Source organism: Vombatus ursinus, unplaced genomic scaffold, assembly GCF_900497805.2.
Source record: "Vombatus ursinus unplaced genomic scaffold, bare-nosed wombat genome assembly UNPS02014417.1, whole genome shotgun sequence".
NCBI classification, from domain to species: Eukaryota; Metazoa; Chordata; class Mammalia; order Diprotodontia; family Vombatidae; genus Vombatus; species Vombatus ursinus.
This window is the reverse complement of record NW_020954195.1, coordinates 73,028-92,589: the sequence shown is the minus strand read 5'-3', so window position 1 is coordinate 92,589 and position 19,562 is coordinate 73,028. Positions and strand designations below refer to the sequence as shown.

At 43.2% G+C, this 19,562-nt stretch overlaps 1 protein-coding gene across 1 annotated transcript; it reads right to left on the bottom strand.

Annotated features, from left to right (window-relative positions):
- Nucleotides 1-7,750: 7,750 nt before the first annotated feature.
- On the bottom strand, nucleotides 7,751-15,418 carry LOC114042392 (zinc finger protein 883-like). The gene is made up of 4 exons (XM_027861086.1): nucleotides 15,310-15,418; nucleotides 11,631-11,757; nucleotides 10,768-10,863; nucleotides 7,751-9,403 (listed from the first exon to the last, which is right to left on the bottom strand). The coding sequence occupies exons 1-4, from the start codon at nucleotides 15,340-15,342 to the stop codon at nucleotides 7,917-7,919; spliced, it is 1,743 nt and encodes a 580-aa protein (XP_027716887.1). The 5' UTR covers nucleotides 15,343-15,418; the 3' UTR covers nucleotides 7,751-7,916.
- Nucleotides 15,419-19,562: the final 4,144 nt, after the last annotated feature.

The window sequence follows — 19,562 nt, the reverse complement described above, 5'->3', positions numbered from 1 at the left end:
CCTTGGTTTATGTAAGAGAGCCTAGGCCCTTTCATCCCTATGAGAACCTGGGGGAAGGAAGCAAGATGCCTAGACCATGTGGGAGAGTCTTGGCCCAAAGCAGAGACACTTTGACCATATGAAGAAGGTGAGGATGGGGCACTGGACAAGAAGTAAAACCCCTTAGTCCCAATGGGGAAGCATGGCCAGTAGTCAAGCCCTGACAGGCATGTTCCTGGAAGCCCTGGGAGAGACTTACCAGAAGGGTCAGTCTAGGATGAGGCAGCAGGAAAGAGAAGCTGTGTTGGGCTAATGTTTGAGTCCAGGCTTGGGATGGGGTCCTTGCTCAGTCCTGACCTGGCCCTAAGGTTCCTACAAGTGAGCCTGTAATCAGCTACTGCTTCCATCCCAGAAGGCTGCCAGGAGGTGTCCAGGACTTAGCTTTCAAAGATTCACTTGCAAGGGAAGAGGAGGCAAGGGCCTCAATGGGCTAGGCACATTTTAGACTGGCTCGTGGGGTGCCAAACACCCCGCCCTACATCTCAGACATGAGACATGAGGATTGGCCCTTTCTGAAAATCCTCTCTTAGCCCCCAACTGGAGGACTTCAGGACCCAGAACCTGCTTCCAGGTGTGGTCCTGCCCTGTCCTATTCAGCCTTGCCTCTAGGTCCTGCCTAGAAAAGAAGCAAGGTGCCCAGTCTCTGACACTTTTGTCGGCATGACTCATAGAGACGTAAGACATCAGCCATGCCTTCTTCTCCATCCTAATCCCTGCCATTGGACCCTAGAGTTCAATGGACGTGGGAATGGCCCCTTTCCCACCTTACTCTCCCAGGCCACAACCTTCCATCCCTGGAGCTTCTTTCTCATTCCACTTTGTTGGTGACTGCCCATTAGAGCTCCCCTCCCCCATAATTCTGCCACCTCCTCACTCTGATCTGGAACTTGAAGGTTCCACCTAATTTGAATTTCCTTAGGGAATTCATTGATGGCTTGTTCAATTTCTTTTTCTAAAATGGTGTTATTTAAGTACTTTATTTCCTCTTCTGTTAATCTGGGTAATTTACATTTTTGTAAATATTCATCCACCTGATTTGAATTTCCTAGGCTTCCATCTCTTATTCTGCCTCATTTCTTCAAAGACCTCCGGTCCCTCCACCTCTCCTTGTTTTCTCCCTTCCATCCTTCCTGCCCTCCCTACACAATCTGGACCCTAGAGTTGCCCACCCTTTGTACTTTCTTCCCACAGGAATCCCTTGGCTTCCGTACTTTCACAATTCCTAACTGGCTGATCTCCAATCCCAATCCCAACCCCACGAGGACATCCCTCCACACACAAACACACTAATCCATCCTACACAGTGTTACCAAAGTGACTATCTTTTAACAATGACCTGACTACAACTCCCTCACCCAACTAATTCCCGTGGCTTCCTCTTGCTTCCAAGATCAAATAGAAACTCTCTCTTCATAACCTGATCCCACCCGAACTTCCTAGCCATCTTGAACATTAAAGCTAGTCTCCTTTCTGTTTCTTGTACATGACCCTCCGTCTCCCATCTCCATGAATTTGCATTGGCCATTCATCGTAGGCCATTCATATGCCTGGAATGCACTCCCTCCTTATGTGCACCTCAGAGAACCCCTCTCTTCCTTTAAGATTCATCTCAAACCCTACCTTCTACATAAAACCTTTCCTGATTCTCCCAAATGCTGGTGTCCTCCCTGACAAACCTTCTTGCATCTAACTGCTTTCTATATATTTGTCTTTATTCACATTATATTTGTGCTGCATATTTTTTCCATTTTAAAATGATTGATAGTTCTTTCTTCCCTTCCTCCTCCCAGAGAACCATCCCAAATGGTATTTTTAAGATCAAAAAAAATTAAAAAGAAAAAAAATCACCATAACTGATAAAAAAAAATTTTTTAAATATGTGCACACTTGTAAACCTTCCCCCTCTGCAAAGGGGTGGGATGAGGGTGTCTTCTCACATCCCTCTTTTCCAGTCAGGCTTGTTCTTTGTAATTTTTTTCTAGGGAATTGGGGTTAAGTGACCTGCCCAGGGTCACACAGCTAGTACGTGTCAAGTGTGTCTGAGGCCGGATTTGAACTCCGGTCCACCTGACTTCGGGGCTGGTGCTCTATCCACTATGCCACCTAGCTGCCCCTGTTCTTTGTAATTTTGCAGCACTCACTTTTGATTTATAATTTTGCTACATTTGCTTTTGATTTGTAATTGTGCAATGTTGACTTCTGACTCTTGGAGGATTGAATTCTGTTCTCATCCAGAGCTCTTCATTTTCTCTACAAGACTGGCAAGAGATACTTGAGCAAAAGCTTTGCTAAAATCCAGGTAAGTTCTATCCATCTCACTCATCTCATCTATTACATTAGTAATCCTATTAAAAGAACAGTCACAAGAACTATCGATCCTATGAAAAAAGAAAAACTCAGCACTTAGACAAAAATAGTAGTTCTCAAACTTTTTAGTCTCAAGACTTATTTTTTACACTCTTAAAAATTGTGGAAGACCCCTTTATATTAATATTTTGTATGCAAAACTAAAACTAATAAATATTGAAATATTTACTAATTTATTTAAATTAACTAATTAAATTAACTAATTATTTAAATTAACAATAATGAAGCCATTACATGTTCATGTAACATATCTTTATGAAAAAATAACTATAATTTCCCAAACAAAAAATTTTAGAGAGAAGAGTGGCACCATTTTATATATTTTTACAAACCTCTGAAGTCAATGCCTCTCCTCTCATTTACTTCTGAACTCCTTGCAATCTGGCTTCCAACGTCATCATTCCACCTCTCAATTTCGCCTTCACAACGTATCTCCAACTTCTCTCCTCAGATACTGCCACCACCATGGAAGAGGCCCTACTCTCCTCGTGCCTTGACTATTGTAATAGCCTGTTGGTGGTCCCTCTGCCTCAAATCTTTCCCCACTCCAATCCATCCTCCATTTAGCCAACAAAGTGATTTCCCTAATTCACAAGTCCAGCCATGTCACCTCCCCCACACACACTCAATAAACTGCAGTGGCTGTCTGTCACCTCCAAGACCAAATACAAAATCCTTTTTGATTCAAAGCCCTTCCCCCACCACCTTTCCGGTCTTTCTGCACCTTATTCCTCACCACACAATTTTCTGTCCAGTGGCACTGGTTTCCCTTACATTTCTCACACAAGATGCTCCATTACTAGACTCCAGACATTTTCTCTGGCTGTCCCCCATATCTGGAATGTTCTCCCTCCTCATATCAACCTCCTGACATCTGTGGCTTCCTTCAAGTCCCGGTTAAAATCCCATCTTCTACAGGAAGCCTTTCCCAATGCTTCCTAATTCTAGTGCCTTCCCTTTTAAATTATTTCCACTTTATCCTGTTTAGAGCTTGTTCGTACATATTCATTCACTTCTTGTCTCCCCCATTAAATTGTGAGCTCCTTGAGGGCAGGGTCTGTCTTTTGCCTCTTTTTGTATCCCCAACACTTAGCACAGTGCATGGCACATAGTAATGGCTTAATAAAAAAATAATCATTGACTACTAATTGACTTCAAGCAGTGGGGGCACCAGGGCAGTCACTGTTATAGTTGTAAATAGAGGTTAATCTCAGCAGGCTGGCATTAGCAGTTACAGGGTACCTGGAAAGCCTTCTTATAGAAGGTGAGATCTGAGCTGAGTCTTAAAGGAAAACAAGCCAGAGAGACCAAAAAGCAGAGAGGAAAAGAAAGAATTCTGGGCATTGGGGATAGCCGGTGAGAAACTGATTTATGATGTGGCTTGTTGTGTTGGGGGAACAAGAACAAGGCCAGTGTCCCTGGATCATAGATTACACAGAGGAGGGTAAAGTGTAAGAAGACTGGGAAGGGAGGGAGGGACCCCATATTGAAAAGGGCTTTCCATTTGATCCTGGAGGTGAGAAGGAGTGACTGGAGTTTACTGGGGGGGAGGGGAGTGACGTGGTCCTGGCTGAGTTTTAGGAAAAACACTTTTGATCCCTCTTAATGCCTGTGTCTTCCCTCTGTGATTCTCTTCCATCTAGTCTACATACAACTTGTTTGTCCATGGATTTTTGGTATGCTATCTCCCTCTTTGGACTGGGAGCTCCTTGAGACCAGGGACCGTCTCTTCCTTTAGTACACGGTACCTGGTACATAATACCAGGTGTTTGATGATGAAGGCCCATGACAGGATAGTTACTATGTGTAAGTGAAGAAAAAAGAAGGGGCTAGGGCAGAGATGATCTGAATATAAAAATAACGAGATAGCATCAGATGGCATATGTGAGGTGACTTTGAGTGAGGGGTCAAGGATGATACCAAGGTGATGAACCTGAGGGACTGGGAATATGGTGGTAGCCCTGACAATAATCAGGAAGTTGTGAAAAGAAGAATATTTTAGGCAAAAGATGAGTTGTGTTTTTGATATGTTGAGTTTGAGATGTCTATTAGACTCCTAATTCCAGATGTGGAAATTGAAGATGTGATGGTAGTGGAGCTCAGGAGAGAGACTAGAGTCAATGTGTGTGTGCGTGTGTGTGTGTGTGTGTGTGTGTGTGTGTGTGTGTGTGTGTGAAATGAAGAGGTCTAGTGTAGATGCAGAGAGCTTGGCACAGTGATCATCCACGTTCCTCTTCATTCTGGTAGAGTTGCAATGATGTGGAACAGAAGAAATTGCCTTGGAGAGACTAGGGAGCATATGTGGACCTTCTCTACCTGGTGGCTGTCAGCTGAGCACCTGCTGGAGAGGATGTTCTTTGGTTGGCTGTGGAGTCATCCAAAAAGGTCTGTCAGCGTCAGCCTATTACTCTTCCCCTCTTTCATTCCTTCACTTCTTTGGTGACTATTGCATCTGTCAAGAAGCCACCCTTTGAGCGGGAAGGCCTGATGACCTTCTCCCCTCTGAGGCTGTGGCCTTGAGAAGCATAGCTTGGTCTTTGGCCTTTCATTTTTCCCCCTATTCCAATGGAGCCCCCTATGTTGAAAGATTCAAAAGTCTGGGAGAGCAAGACACAGGAATACGGGAGCCGACGTCCAAAACTAGCTAAGCATCAGTGCCCAGAGGAACAAGGAGTGATCTTTGGGACTCTTAGCCCAATGGTAGCTGAGACAAGGACTTACCCAGTAGAGACTTTGACTTTGAACAAGAACTTTATGTTGTTCAGTCATGCCCAACTCTTTGTGACTTTCTTGGCAAAAATGCTGGAGTGGTTTGCCATTTTCTTCTTCAACTCCTTTTACAGATGAGGAAACTGAGGGTAAAGTCACAAGGCCAAGAAACTGACTTACCCAAGACTACACAGGTGGTAAGGGTCTGAGGCAGGATTTGAACTCAGGAAGATGAGTCTTCCTATCTGCAGGCCCAGCAGGCTATCATGGGATCTATGCCATTTAGAAGTGGAGCTAAATCTTGAGCTGACTTCTCCCCTTCCTCTTTTAAGTTAGTTCTTTGTCCACTCGCATCTGCTTTCCTGCCTGCTTTTTTCAACTACATAGAATAAGATGCCCCTCCCAGTTAAGTTCACCAGATCTAATCTCATTACCTTGCTGCTCATGTAGGCTTTAACGGACACTACCTCCTGCAACTTCCTCTACCCCCCCAGTGAAGGGCTGGAGGATGAACCAACTCCCTCCCCCTACCACCCATGCCTTCTTTTACAGAGGGCAGAAGCTAGCCTTCTGGACTCCCTCAACTCTGCATCTACTACCCTACCTGGATTTTTCAACTCTACAGAACAATATGCCCTTGCATTGGGAGTCCTCTGATGTCCTTTCTGCCCCAATTAGATTGTAAGCTTTTTGAGAGCAAGGACTGCCTTTCTTCTTATTAATTGTATCCCCAGTGCTTAGCATGTGCCTGGAATATAGTAGGTGTCTAATTAGCGTTCATTCAATAAGATTGCGTTGTCCCTAGGATGAATTCTGTTTCCTCTACTTTTATGCAATATTCTTCCCAATGGGCTCCTTCCTCTCACCACCACTCCTGTTTGTCAGTCCTCTCTCTAGTTGAAGGATTTCTTTTCCTTTCTTTAATTATCTATAGCTTCCCCCCTCCCATTTTTTTGTGTTTGTTTCATTATCTATCTCATCATCATATTTTCCCCTTTCCCTCTCTCACTTAACTGATTACTTTAACATGCCTCCTCTACTCCCGTCCCATTTATTTTATTTATTATTGTATTTTTATGGGAACTTTTTTCATTGCTTCTTTTACCTTCCTGTCTATCTTGAACTTTCATTCTCTGATTCATGCTCTACATTGCTATTTGTTTCTACTTTAGTCTCAGGGCTCTTCACAGTGTTTAACATTTGAACTACTAGGTATGAGTCCCATCTTCTAACCAATTTCTGGGAGGTTCTAGGAGTCAACATTCACCAGCTGTCCAGAACAGAACAGGGCCATCTGCATCCAAATAAGTCTGAGCAACTAGGCAATGCAGTGGATAGAGTGCTGTGACTGGAGCCAAGAAGACTTGAGTTCAAATCTGACCTCAGACACTTACTAACTGGTGACTCTGGGCAAGTCGTTAACCTCTGTTTGCCTCAGTTTCCTCACCTGTAACATGAGGATAACAGCATCTACCATTGAAGGTTGTCATACAGATCAAACAAGATAATATTTGTGGGGCACTTTGTAAAGTGCTGTATAGATGGTGGCAATTAACTTGCATGGTAGCAAGATTCATAGTCCAGCAAAACAAATTCTCACCTTGGCTAAGTCCAAAAATGTATGTCCCATTCTGCACCCTGAGTCATCTCCTCTGTGTCGGGAGGTGGGCTGCCTCCTTCATGTTCGGTCCTCTTGGATAACTTGGGTAGTCATTGTATGCTTCAGGTTCTGAAGTTGTTCAGTAGTTTTTCTTCATAATATTGCTGTTGCATAAATCCTTTTCTTGGTTCTGCTCAGTACTCTGCCTCAGTTCATACAAGTTTTCCCAAGTTTCTCTGAAATGGTCCCTGTCATTAGTTCTCGTGACAAAGTAATATCCATTAGATATTATTAAGAGCTACCATTTATAAAATGCTTTAAAATCCAGAAAGCACTTTTCAAATATTAACTCATTTGATCCTCGCAACAACCCTGAGAAGCAGGTGCTATTATTATACCCATTTTACATATGAGAAAACTGAGGCAGACAGAAGTGAAGTGATTTGCCTTGGGTAACACAGCTATTAAATATCTGAGGCCAGTTTTGAACTCAGATCTTTCCAATGCCAGGCCCCACACCATCTCCACTGCATTGCCCAGTCATTACCCAAATAATGGGGACCCCTTTGTATCATTTATTTGATTTTTTACCTCTTAATACCCCCTTCAGAATCCACCCTCCCAAGTGAACATTCGTTGTGCTTTTGACTATTCCCTCCCCATTATTGTCCTCCATATTAACCCCCCTCCCCACCCCTGCTTATCCCCATATATATGTATATATGTATGTATGTATGTATGTATATATTTTAGTGAGGCAATTGGGGTTAAGTGACTTGCCCAGGGTCACACAGCTAGTAAGTGTTATGTGTCTGTGGCCAGATTTGAACTCAGGTCCTCCTGACTCCAGGGCAGGCTCTATCCACCAGGCTACCTAGCTGACCCTGCTTATCCACTATTAAGTCTGATTTATTTCTACACCAAATTGCATGTGTGTGTGTGTGTCTGTGTGTGTGTGTGTGTGTGTGTTCAACCCTTCTTTGTCCTGTTGAGAATGAAGATCTTCTTACACCCTCTCCCCCTGCCCTTCCTACATGTCTTTATATGATTCTCTCATGTACCCAACTACAGGAAATAGAAAGTTCCAACTGCTTCTTCCTCCTTTCTGCACTGATGAAAAAAGAGGGAAAAACATAACTCTATTCATATGGATTTATCTGATGAATGCATTTTCTGTGTCATCAAGTCCTTGATAAGCAAATTAATTAGATTCGTAAGGTTTCATTCTAGCATGACTTCTCTGATGTAAGGCAAAGCTGGAGCTCTGGGTGAAAAGCTTCCCACATTCATTACATTGATATGGTTTCTCTCCAGTATGGATTCTCTGATGGACAACAAGGTTCAAGGCAGTTCTGAAAGCCTTTCCACATTGATGACATGGGTGAGGCTTCTCTGCAGTATGAATCTTCTTGTGGACAGTCAGGTAGTTGCTGCAGTGAAAGGCCTTCTCACACTGATTACACTTATAGGGTTTTTCTCCAGTATGAATCTTCTTGTGTGCAGCCAGGTATGAGCTAGAGTGAAAGGACTTTCCACACTGATCACATTTATGAGGTTTTTCTCCACTGTGAATCTTCTGATGTGTGTGAAGGGTTTTACTGCGGCTGAAAGCCTTGCCACATTCATCACATTTATAAGGCCTTTCTCCAGTGTGAATCTTCCGGTGAGTACTAAGAGATGAGCTCTCACAGAAGGCCTTGCCACACTCTTTACATTTATAAGGTTTTTCTCCAGTGTGGATTCTCTTGTGGACAGCAAGGCTGCAGGACTGGCTGAAGGCCCTTCCACAGTGATCACATTGGTAAGGTTTCTCCCCAGTATGTAATCTTCTGTGTACATTAAGGGCTGAGCTTTCCCTGAAGGTCATCTGACATTCGTTGCATTTATACGGCTTCTCTCCGGTGTGAATCTTTTTGTGCACAGTAAGGGTTGAGGTTTGGCTGAAGGCCTTCCCACATTCCTTACATGGATAGGGCTTCTCTCCCGTATGACTCCTCTTATGCACACTGAGACTCGATCTCCGACTGAAGGCCTTCTCACACTGATTACATTGAAAGGGCTTCTCTCCGGTATGTCTCTTCTGATGTGCCATAAGTGTTGAGCGCTGGCTGAAAGTATTCCCACACTCATTACATTTATGAGGCTTCTCTCCACTGTGAATCTTTTGATGTAGAGTAAGGGATGAGCTCTGGGAGAAGGACTTTCCACATTCATTACACTTATAAGGCTTCTCTCCAGTATGTACCCTTTGATGTACAGCAAGTTTGTAGGGCCTTGGGAAATCCTTCCCACAATGATTACAGATGAAAGATCTCTCTGGATCATGAATCTTCTTGTGTCCATTAAAGTATGAGATTCCACTGAAGGTCTTCCCACATTCATTACATCTGTAAGGCTTTTCGGCACTCGGCATTTTCTGATCTTCAGTAAGATCTGGGTTCGCTTCCAGCTGATTACTTTTATCGGTTGACTGTGGAGTAAAACTACCCTCAGATTTGTTACATTCATCATCTTCCTTTTCCCTTGGAGTTTTCCTGAGGATAATATTTAATTTTCTGGAATGACTCTTCAAGTTGTCTTGCTGTTTTTCTAAATTAATTTCACGTCCCTTGATTTTTCTCAAATTGAAGTCACTGGAACTATTGAGCTCTGGAGTAGAGTTCTGGGTTTTAGGTCTATTCCTTCTGCCTGAAGCAAGCAAACAAGACAAAACAAGACAAACATCCAGAAATATATCTGCTTACTTCCCTTGGCAGAAACTAAAGTGATTTACCTTAGTGTCACTTTGGTCTCCTCCATTCTCCCTTGCCTTCCCTCCCTCCAGTTTTCTTTGTTTGTTTTATCCCTAGCCCTTTACACTATGCTTTGTACAGAATAATTATTTAATAAATATTTTCTCATTGGTTTATTCCTTCATTTAGTATTTTACTACTGACACTTCAATAGCCCTGTCCTCACATCAATGTGGGGGACCTAGGAGGTCCATGGGTTGAGCAGAGCCATCCCACATAAGCCTGTCCTATACTTATCCTATCTTAATTTGTTAATTCCTTTCACAGAACTGGACATACTACTCAGGTGAGGTCACAACAGATCTCAGTGCAGCAGGCCTATTAGCATCTTTGGTCTAGACACACTGATTATATCCATGCAGCTTAAGTTCACTTCATCTTTCTTGCTTGCCATGCCTCACTCCTGACTTCTTGCTTTGACACATTCAGCTCTTTTTCTGCATCAGATGAATAACCAGACCCATCTCCCCCAACCTCTAAATGTGCACATGAATTGTTGAACCTAAATGTAAGACCCCATAGATATCCCAACTATATTCCATCTTATCTATCACATTTGGTCCACTGTTCTATTGACCTTTTATCTTCCCCTAAAGCACATCTTTAGACTACCATCAATGGGACCTAGTCATAGAATGGGGCATATACTATTGACCAACTATACCTCATCCTTCCAACAGAGCAGTCAACATCTCCTCTGTCTCCTGTGTCCCTCTCAGGATGGAGGATAATATCTTATACCTACTAGGCAATGGAACGTTTATCTACTCTTCCCTTGAATATGATTTGAAAAAGTTGATGTCCCTTCTTCTAATTTAAATATAATTTTTTATTACATTCAGTGGAGGATGCATTTTGTATTTCCATTTTTCTATATCTGTGTATAAGATTTCAGGACCTAATACTTGGTCAATTTCTATACAGGTGCTGTGCTAAGCTGAGAAATAGGCACACTCTATTCCCAATCAAGGGATATGACTCCGAAGAAAGAATTCTAAGATAAAGGGGAACCACTCTCACCCCACAAGAACAGGGAAAGAAAAGGCTCAGAGTCATTGTGAGAGGCACTCTTTCTCTAAGAATGCAAGCAAAGATCAAACAAGATGAATCAGGAAAATGACTTATGTTGATGCTCACAGCAGGCAACCTCAGCCCTTTTCAAATGACCTTGGAAGACTGTGGGAGAATGCCCTGCCCAACATTGGCAGATAATGACTTCCTGAAGTAAATCCCTGAAACCTTCTAATTTGACTCACTCACCTAGACAGGAGTTCCTTGGGTCCTTATGTTCCAGCAGCCACGGTGCTTCTCTTTTGTCCAACTTTGAGATCCAATCTGCTTTGGGAACTGGAAGCCCTGATCATGGTAGATAGCAAAGGGATACAGAAACCTCTAAATTCACTCCTTTGTAAGGAAGGGGTTATGTTAGGAAGGAGCAGAAGGTAGTGCCCAGGAATTCATAGGAATAATGTATATGATGCTGCTGGGAGCTACAAAAGGGAAAAAGGAAAAGTCATGGAGCCAATTTGCAATCACAGAATTGGTTTTTTGTCCATCTCCCTCTGGGAAGAATAGGAAGTCTCTATAACTTTTGTCTTTCTTAATGAAATTTAAAGAAAATATCAAGAAAGAATGAGGCCAGACTTGCTCTTATAAGCCCCTACTTCCCACACTTCCCACAGGGGAAGGGGCTGCAGCAGGACCTAGTGGGTTCCCTGAGCCAGAAGTCCACCAGAGAAAAAGCTCATTGACCAGTGCCTAGAGATGCTTTTGAGGAAATTATTGTCCAAGTGGGACTTAGACCCTGAGGTCACATCTCAGTCTGAGAGTCCATAAATCTGATTCCATCTTTGACCTAAAACTCCCTAGAATTGGGAGGAAACTACCTGAGGAATAATAAAAGAAACTCCCATTTTCCTATTAGACAAGGCATGATGTGAGAACAGGGAGCACAAGTCTCTGTCTCTTCAACAGGGAGGAATTAGCCATCTTTCATTTTCAATCATGCATAAATGTTTGACACACTTCACCAAGTAGGTGAGGAAGGAGCAAAGGCAGTCCCTTTCAATAGAAGATTTCTATTGGTTGGGCACTGGTGGGATCAGAGGGCAAATCATCCTTACCCAGGGAGAGCATGTTCTGAGAGATCTCCAGCATGACATCCTTGTACAGCTTCTGTTGTGAAGGGTCCAGGGAGCACCACTCCTCCTGGCTGAAGAACACGGCAACGTCCTTGAATGTCACACCTATCTGAAAAAGGATTTGGAGGCTTAGATTTTGGCAATGATCTAGCTCCATACAACAACCCATTTACAGAGGAGAAAACAAGCCCCATAAAAGGCAGGTGACTGTGACTTGGCCACGGGACCCAGGATGAGTGTCAGAGCCAAACTGTGAAACCATCATTGGTAAGAGTGAATCCAATGATGAGAAAAACAGTCTGTGTCAGCAATTGGAAGGGAGTTAGGAAATGTCTTATTGTCAAGTACTCATCCCTGTGACTTTTATTTGGGATCTTTTAGACTCCATGAGCATCTGTGGAGAAGACAGATGTGATGTAAGAAGAGAGAAGAAGATGATGTAAAACAACTTCTTTATCAAGACTGTCCCAAGTGTTTTATTCAAGACACTCTCTTCAAGAATAATTATGAGGACCTGGCAAGAACAAAGTCATTTGCAAAGAAGATTCCCTGGGATTAATGAAGCAAGGACAAAGAAAAAAAAGCCCCATATTGTTTCTTTCCTGAGACAAATTTGATTTTTATCTAACAAGACAAAGATGAAGACTTTTTAAAAAATACATTTTTACTGATGCCTTTTGTCTTACATTTTCATAGATTTCTCCCTTATATGCCACCTCCCACAAAGCCATCCTTTATACAAAAACATTTTTTAACTAAAAAGTTTTTTTATTGTTTAACCACTAGTTATTATAAAGTATAAACACTAGTTAGTTTGGTCATTGCTGCAGTCATTGTGTATAGTGTGTGCTAGAGTCTACTTACTTCACTTTGCATCAGCTCGTACAAGTCCTTCCATGCTTCTCAAATTCACTATTTCTTGTGACACAACAATATTCCATTACATTCACAATTTGCTTAGTCATTCCCAAATCAATGGGCATCTGCTCTGTTTGTTATTTGCTACTATTAAAATTCCAGCTATAAACATTTTGTATATATGAGGCCTTTCTTTTTGACAGTAACCTTCTTGGGGTATATGCCTAGCAGAGAAATCTTAAGGTCAAAGGAGATGCACAGTTTGGCCACTTGATCTACTTAATTCCAAATGGCCTTAGAGAATGATTGTGCAGAGTCACAGCTGTACCAAAAGTGAATTAGTCAACTTATCTTTCTACAGTCTCTCCAATACAGACTAGCCCTACTTTCTGTTATTTTTGTCGATTTGATGGGTCTGGGGTGAAACTTTAGGGTTGTTTTGATTTACATTCTTGCTGTATTTGGAATTTTCTTTCATAGAGTTGTTAAGTGTTTGTCATTCCTTTGAGAACTCTATTCATATCCTTTGAACAATGAGATACTGAGGAATGCCTTTTGGTCTACTCTGTTGCTGTGAGTTGTCTAACAACTAACATCTTGAATTCAAAAACCTTTCCTGAGAAATTTTCTACAAAGATTTTTTTCACCAGATGATTGCTTCCCTTCTTGTCCCAGATGCCTTGATTTTATTTGTGCAAAAGCATTTCCATTTCATGCAATCAGAATGATCCATTTCATCTTTTACAAATCCTTATCCAATTAAGAACTCATCTCCTTTAGTTGTAAAAAGTATATGATTTGAGAATCTCAATTTTTTTTGGTCCTGTGATACTTAATATTCAGGCCATATCTATTTAGAATTTATTGTGGAATATGCTGTCATCTGTTGGTCTAACACACAATAATACAACCAACTACAAAATGCTTCTTAAATTTAAATTGCTGAAGAGATAATTAGGGTTAATGGATGGGCCGTGTCATTATAAAGAAAATGACAGTATTACCAAAGTTAAATTAAAGATTTAATGCTACACCAACCAATCTACCAAAGACATACTTTGCAGAGCTAGGTAAAGTAGTAAATTTCATTTGAAGGGACAAAAGGCCTAGAATATAAAGACAAATAGTGGGGGAAAAAAAACAGGAATGAAGGGGGGAAAGTACAACTTACTTCAAACTTATAAGACAGAGCAGCAGTCATCTAAACATTTGATTCCAGTTACAAAAATAGAAAGAACCTGTTCAATGCACAGATGAGACAACTGAAATCCAAATATTTCTGTCTTTTTCCAGGGTACCACCTGGGTCTTTGTTTTAGGTTGAAAATCTCAGCATTGCCCTGGACTCCTACTCTCCCTCACTTCACTGACATCCAATCAGATGCCAAAACTTATTATTTTCACCTTCTCAACATCCATTGTGTCTGATCCTTTCCTTCCTTCCTTCTCTCCATTCACACAGCTCTGGTGAGATTAAGTTTAATATGGATGAATGTAAATTCTTACACTCAGGGATAAATACTCATCTTCCCAAGTACAAAATAGGAGGGGCATGATCAGACCACAGCTCACCTGAAACAGATCAGAGTAGACTGCAAACCCAACATGAATCAAGAGTGTGGTACTATCATCCCAAAAGCTAATGCCATTGGAGGCTTCACTATGAGAGATTCGGGATACAAAATCACATACCTAGCCTTCCCTGTTTGCTCTGGTCAGACCCCCTTCTGAACTTTTGTTCTGGGATCTAGACTTTATATTTTAGAAAAGCCCTTTGGAAGGGGCAGAGCACATCCCCAGGAGGGTGACCAAGATGGTGGTGGATTATGAGGTTGGGCCATTTAGAATAAGGTTTAGAAGGAAGTTTGGAGCTTTTATCTTGAGAAAAGATCTCTGTGAGATGTGAATGATAGTGGTCTTTGAGTATCTTAAGGGCAGTCACAGAAAGGAAGATTTGGACTTTCTCTGCTTGGCAGAACAAGGAACAATAGGGAAAAGTTGGAAAGAGGTGAAATTAGGCTGGATTGAAAGAAAATCTTCCTACTCAACAGAGCTGTCCAAAAGTGTAATAAGTTACCTATATTTAAGAAAGGGTGGGGTTTGTGGAAGAAGGGTCAGGCACTGGGTCAGAGTTGACTGCTAAGATTCCTGCCAACATAAAATCTGGTCTATGTATGAAATGGAATAGCAACATGTCCTAAGAAAGAGGGAATGGGAGATATTCAGACAGACCTAGTAGGACTTGTATGAATCGAGGCAGGCAGAAGTGAGCAGGACCAGAACATTTATACTCTGATCATGATATTGCAAAGCAAAATAACTGAGAAACATTTCAGAACTCTGGTCAAGGCTTTCCCCATATAAAATTAGTTTGTAATATTGTTGTTTGCCACAAGAGGGAGCATTCGGGGGGGAAAAAAAAGGTGGGAGGGAGAGTGTAAGATGCAGAACTAGAAAGTTAGAGATGAACCGTCAATAAAACAGTTAAAATACATAAAGAAATGAGCAGAAAGACATTCATATGAGGAGAGTGAGAAACAGGCAGTGCTATTACATTTTGTATGTATGTTTAAATGAATATATGTGTGTATATGTATATATATACATATATACACATACACATATTCATTATATATTTATATGTATATGTCTGTAGATATGTATATATATATACACACATACACATATATATATTCAAAACAGACACTGACAGATTCATTTACAATCTCCTTCTGTTGTTCTCTGTCTATAGAAATGTTCATGTTTGCTAATGTTTGCCAAGTCTGTGGACTAACTGTACTTACCTGGGATGAAGTCCTCTGGGTCCCAGGGGCCATTCCCTCTGGCCTCGAGCTTCTGTCTTGGGTCAGGCTTCGACCGCCTACAGCCTGAGCTAAGAAAGGAGAAGCTTCCCAGAGGAGGAGGAGGGGATCTTTGTTTTCCCCTTGCAGGCAGGTTACTGGCTTTCTCCACAAGGACCTACAATGGATAAGGGACCAAGGAGGGTGAGAGCCCCAGGCTCTTCCATCAGGGGAGAGATTCCAATCAAAGCAGCTTTGGAAATGTAAAAGGTCTGAACAGATTTCTACTTCCATTGCCTTTTCCCCTCCAATCTCCGCCCCCCCATCTCAGCCTCACCCCCTCCCCCACAAAAGGAACCCTGTGTCTAGACCAGGGATTTCTCAATCTTTTCTTGCATCATGGACCCCTTTGGCAAACTGGTGAAGCCTATTGGCCCTTTCTCAGAGTAATGTTTTCAAATGTAAAAATTAACAACAAGGGATTACAAAGGAAACCGAGTATTTTAAAATATATTTATCCAAATATTTTTTTAAACCAAGTTCATGAATCCCATGTTAAGAACCTCTGATTTAGAAACCTGACTGACCAACGAATCTAGGGGATAGGAGAGGAAGGTTAAAGATGGGAAGGGCCCTGGGACATGTAGGTCTGGGAATGGCCAGAGCCAGATTGGGTCTTAGAGAGACAATCTCTACGGGGAATAAAGGGATTGGAGAGAGGATGGAGAGCAGTCTAATGGGGCTGGGACAGGGAGCGAGACTAGAGAGAACCCAAGACGAGGAGAGAGGGTCCAAAGTGAGGGGGAGACTGGGAAAGAAATCCTGGGTCCTAGTATGGAAATGAAGACTGTGAAAGAAGTTGAGTCAAGGAGACAGGAGGCCTGGGTTAGGAAAGCAGACGCATGATCTGCGATGGGCAGACGGATGAGTAAGGCACGCTGGGCACTGTAACAGTGCTAAGGGGTTTAATGGGGCAAGAGCATTCATGTACCAGGAGGGGAGGGGAGCGGGGAGTTGGGAAAGTAGCATCCCTGGGTTCAGTAGCTGGCAGAGGATGGTACGGAAACGGTGGAGAGCAGGGCCGAGGGCGGGGCGGGGGGGAAAGGGGACCTGGAAAGAGTGAAGGAGCCGGAGCCAGGGAGGAAAGAGGCCTGGGTCCCTTTCATGGGGAGTAGGTGGACAGGATTCCTGGTTTGTGGGGATGTGGAGAGGACAGGATGAAGGCAGGATGTCTGGATCCAGATAAGGGAGGGAGAAAGACTCACCGGGAGGTCAGACAGGAGCAAGACAGATGAGAAAAGGGCTGGTAGAGACGGGCAGGAGCTGAGGCTAGGGCTGGCAGCCGAAGGTGAGCCAGGATCTAGGCTGAGTCTTGTCTGGGACTCAGCCTTGGGTCAGCTGGAGATGAGTTCCCACTCGCAGTCACAAAGGATTCTTGTAGGAGGCGAGCAGGGCTGCGCTTGCAAAGGCGGGGCCTCACTAGCCCGTCACGCTGCGGGGGGTGGGGTGGGGGGTGTTCCTCCTCTGTCTCGGCGCCCCACCCCTTTCCTCGAGCCCCACTTCAGCCGCCCCGCCCCTGAGGTCTTTGAAGTAGCACTTGCCTCCGATCCTATCCTCTCAGTACTAAACTGGAGAGTCCTAGGTCCGAGCACTTGCTGTCAGGTGTACATTCCCTGCGGCCTCTACCTGGCCTCCGGGGTCCAAAGCTCAGGTCTCTGCTTTCCTCTCAAGCCCCACGCTCTGCCCTCAAACTTCTAGAATTCAGTGAACATGGAAATGGCCCCCGTCACCCTTGGGTCTCTCAAGTCACTAACCTCAAGACCAGGAACCCCATCTCCACTCTACCCGGTCCACCACCCCTGGAGCTGGTCAGCTGCCTCCCATAAAACTTCCACCTCCATAAAACTTCTGCCTGCTCCAAAAGCCAGACCCTCCTACCTTCCTTATCTCCCTCTGCCCCATTCCTTCCAAACTTCTTCTTCTGCACCAGTCCTCACATGCCTCCATGGACTCTTAACCATACCCACTACTCAGGCAAGGAGCCCTGCCCTTCCTGCCCGGTGTGAACCCGAGTTTTGCCTATCCCAAATCTACACTCTCCTCCACCTAAGAATCCCTTGGTCCTTTTTCCTGTCTTCATTCCTGATTTGCAAACCCTGGATCCCAAGAGTGCCTTTATTGAGCACTTCCTCTGTGTGAATCATTGTGCTAAGTGCCAAAGATACAAATGCACAAGAAAAGATAGTTCCTGGCCTCATGGAGCTTACATCTAATTAGAGAAAATATCTACAAGGAAGTTGTTATCAAAGAGAGGTGTCTTAGATTGAGAAATCACAGTGCTGGGGACTGGAGTCCTACAGTCATTCATTGAAACACTTTGGGTGTGATTGTAGTTCCTAGAACTAGGAGTGGAAAGAGATAGGGCTCAGTATGACACTAAGAGGGTCAGAGACTAACAACTGGAGGTCTGGCATTGGTTAGTTATGGAGAATTCTCCCCAATCAGGGGAGGAGGAGCCCTGGGTGAAAACTGGAGGGTTGGGTCTAAGGCAGGAAGAAAGATCACCTCTTGCTCTTAGCAGGCCAATCACACTACGAGGTTCATGTCCCTTCCCCCAAACACAGACACAGAGACAAACACAGACAAAGCATGCCCTGCCTGTTCGGGGACAACATGTGTGAATCAATATTTGGGTGCCTTAGAAATGACAAACTGTGGTTGCTTCTAGCCACATAGTGGTTCACTGCTGAAAGGGTTTGGCATTTTCCAATGAGGGGGCAACCGTGCTTGGTCCCTTTATCATCCCCACAGGCCATAACAGCAGCATTGGAATGAGGTGGTAGAGGATAGCTTGTGGCTAGCACACTCTTGACTGGGACTGTCCAAGTGATAGTATGTGACTTCCACGAAGGGTGAGGAAAGACACGTCTTTCTCCACCTCCAGAAGCACTGCATAGCAGCTTCTGCTAGGGGCTACAGACAGACACAATTGCTTTGGACCTCTGACTGCCTTTGCCACTCTTAAGGGAGACTAGAATATGCATAGTGCTCGGATGGATTCATCCCACATGGAGGAGGCTGGGAAGACTATTTCGAGGAGTCATGAAGACCTATAACGGAAATGCTTTGGAGAGATTTGCGTGCTTAGACATTATCTAACTGGGTTCCATTTTGCTAACCACTTGGATCTAGGAAGCCTTTCCAAGCGGCTGCATAGCCAGAACTGAGGATTTTATATGAAAGCACTAGTGACCAGAGCTTGACCATTTCTTTTTTGGCTGTTCATCCTCGGACTGATTCCTTCCTGCAAACCATCTGATGAGATGCAGCATTGTAAAGGCGAAAGCTTTAGGCCCTCTCTCCCCTGAGGTCAGCCTAAGGCCCCGTGGAGACAGAATTCAATCTCATTGCCTCACCCTTTAATCCTTTCTCTTTGGGGTGAAGGGATTGGACGCTGCAACCTTGTGATTTCTGAAGGGTGACAAGAGTGAGCATCCTGGCATCCCAGCACTCCCACCTCTGGGTTTTCAGTCAACCTCAGCACTGATTCCCCAAGCAACTAAGAGTGACCTTTAGGAGTGACCTTCAGAACCCAAGCTCCGTATAGCTGGGACAAAGACTCGTCAGGCAGTGATGCAGTATTTGAAGCGAATTTGTTGGCACCAATGACATACTAGAAGTGGGTTAAATACAGACAATATTTTTTAAAAGGTACCAGTAAAGTTTCATTTAAAAAAAGGCATTCCCTTTATTTGACTTTCAGACATGAATCAGATTAATCTCTTTGGAAATAAATTTTATTAGATTCTTTGTCCTGTCTTCAATAACCACAGGAAACATTCCTTGAAGAATGATTTCTTCTTGTCGGGTCTTCACAAACTATTTCTAGAATGATCTTTATGAGTTGTTTGGTTTTTTTGTTTTTTGTTTTTTGTTTGTTTTACTACATATCACTTAACAGTTTTGATAAAGGAATTTCACATCACCTTTTCTCTCTGTTTTTTCCCACAGGTGCTAATAGGTTAAAAAAATCAGAAAAACATACATCTTTTCCCCTTGACTCCAAACGGAAAAGCTTTCACAATGAGATTTTATAGCTACCTCCCAACCTGAAGCACAAACTTCTCTTCTCAACATTCCATCTGGCTCTTCATGTTCAGTCATTTCAGTGGTGTCTGATCTTACAAATTATGCTTTCAAATATTGACTCTAATGAATGAGAGCAGTGGAAATTAGTTGCCTTCTTTGGGCCTTGA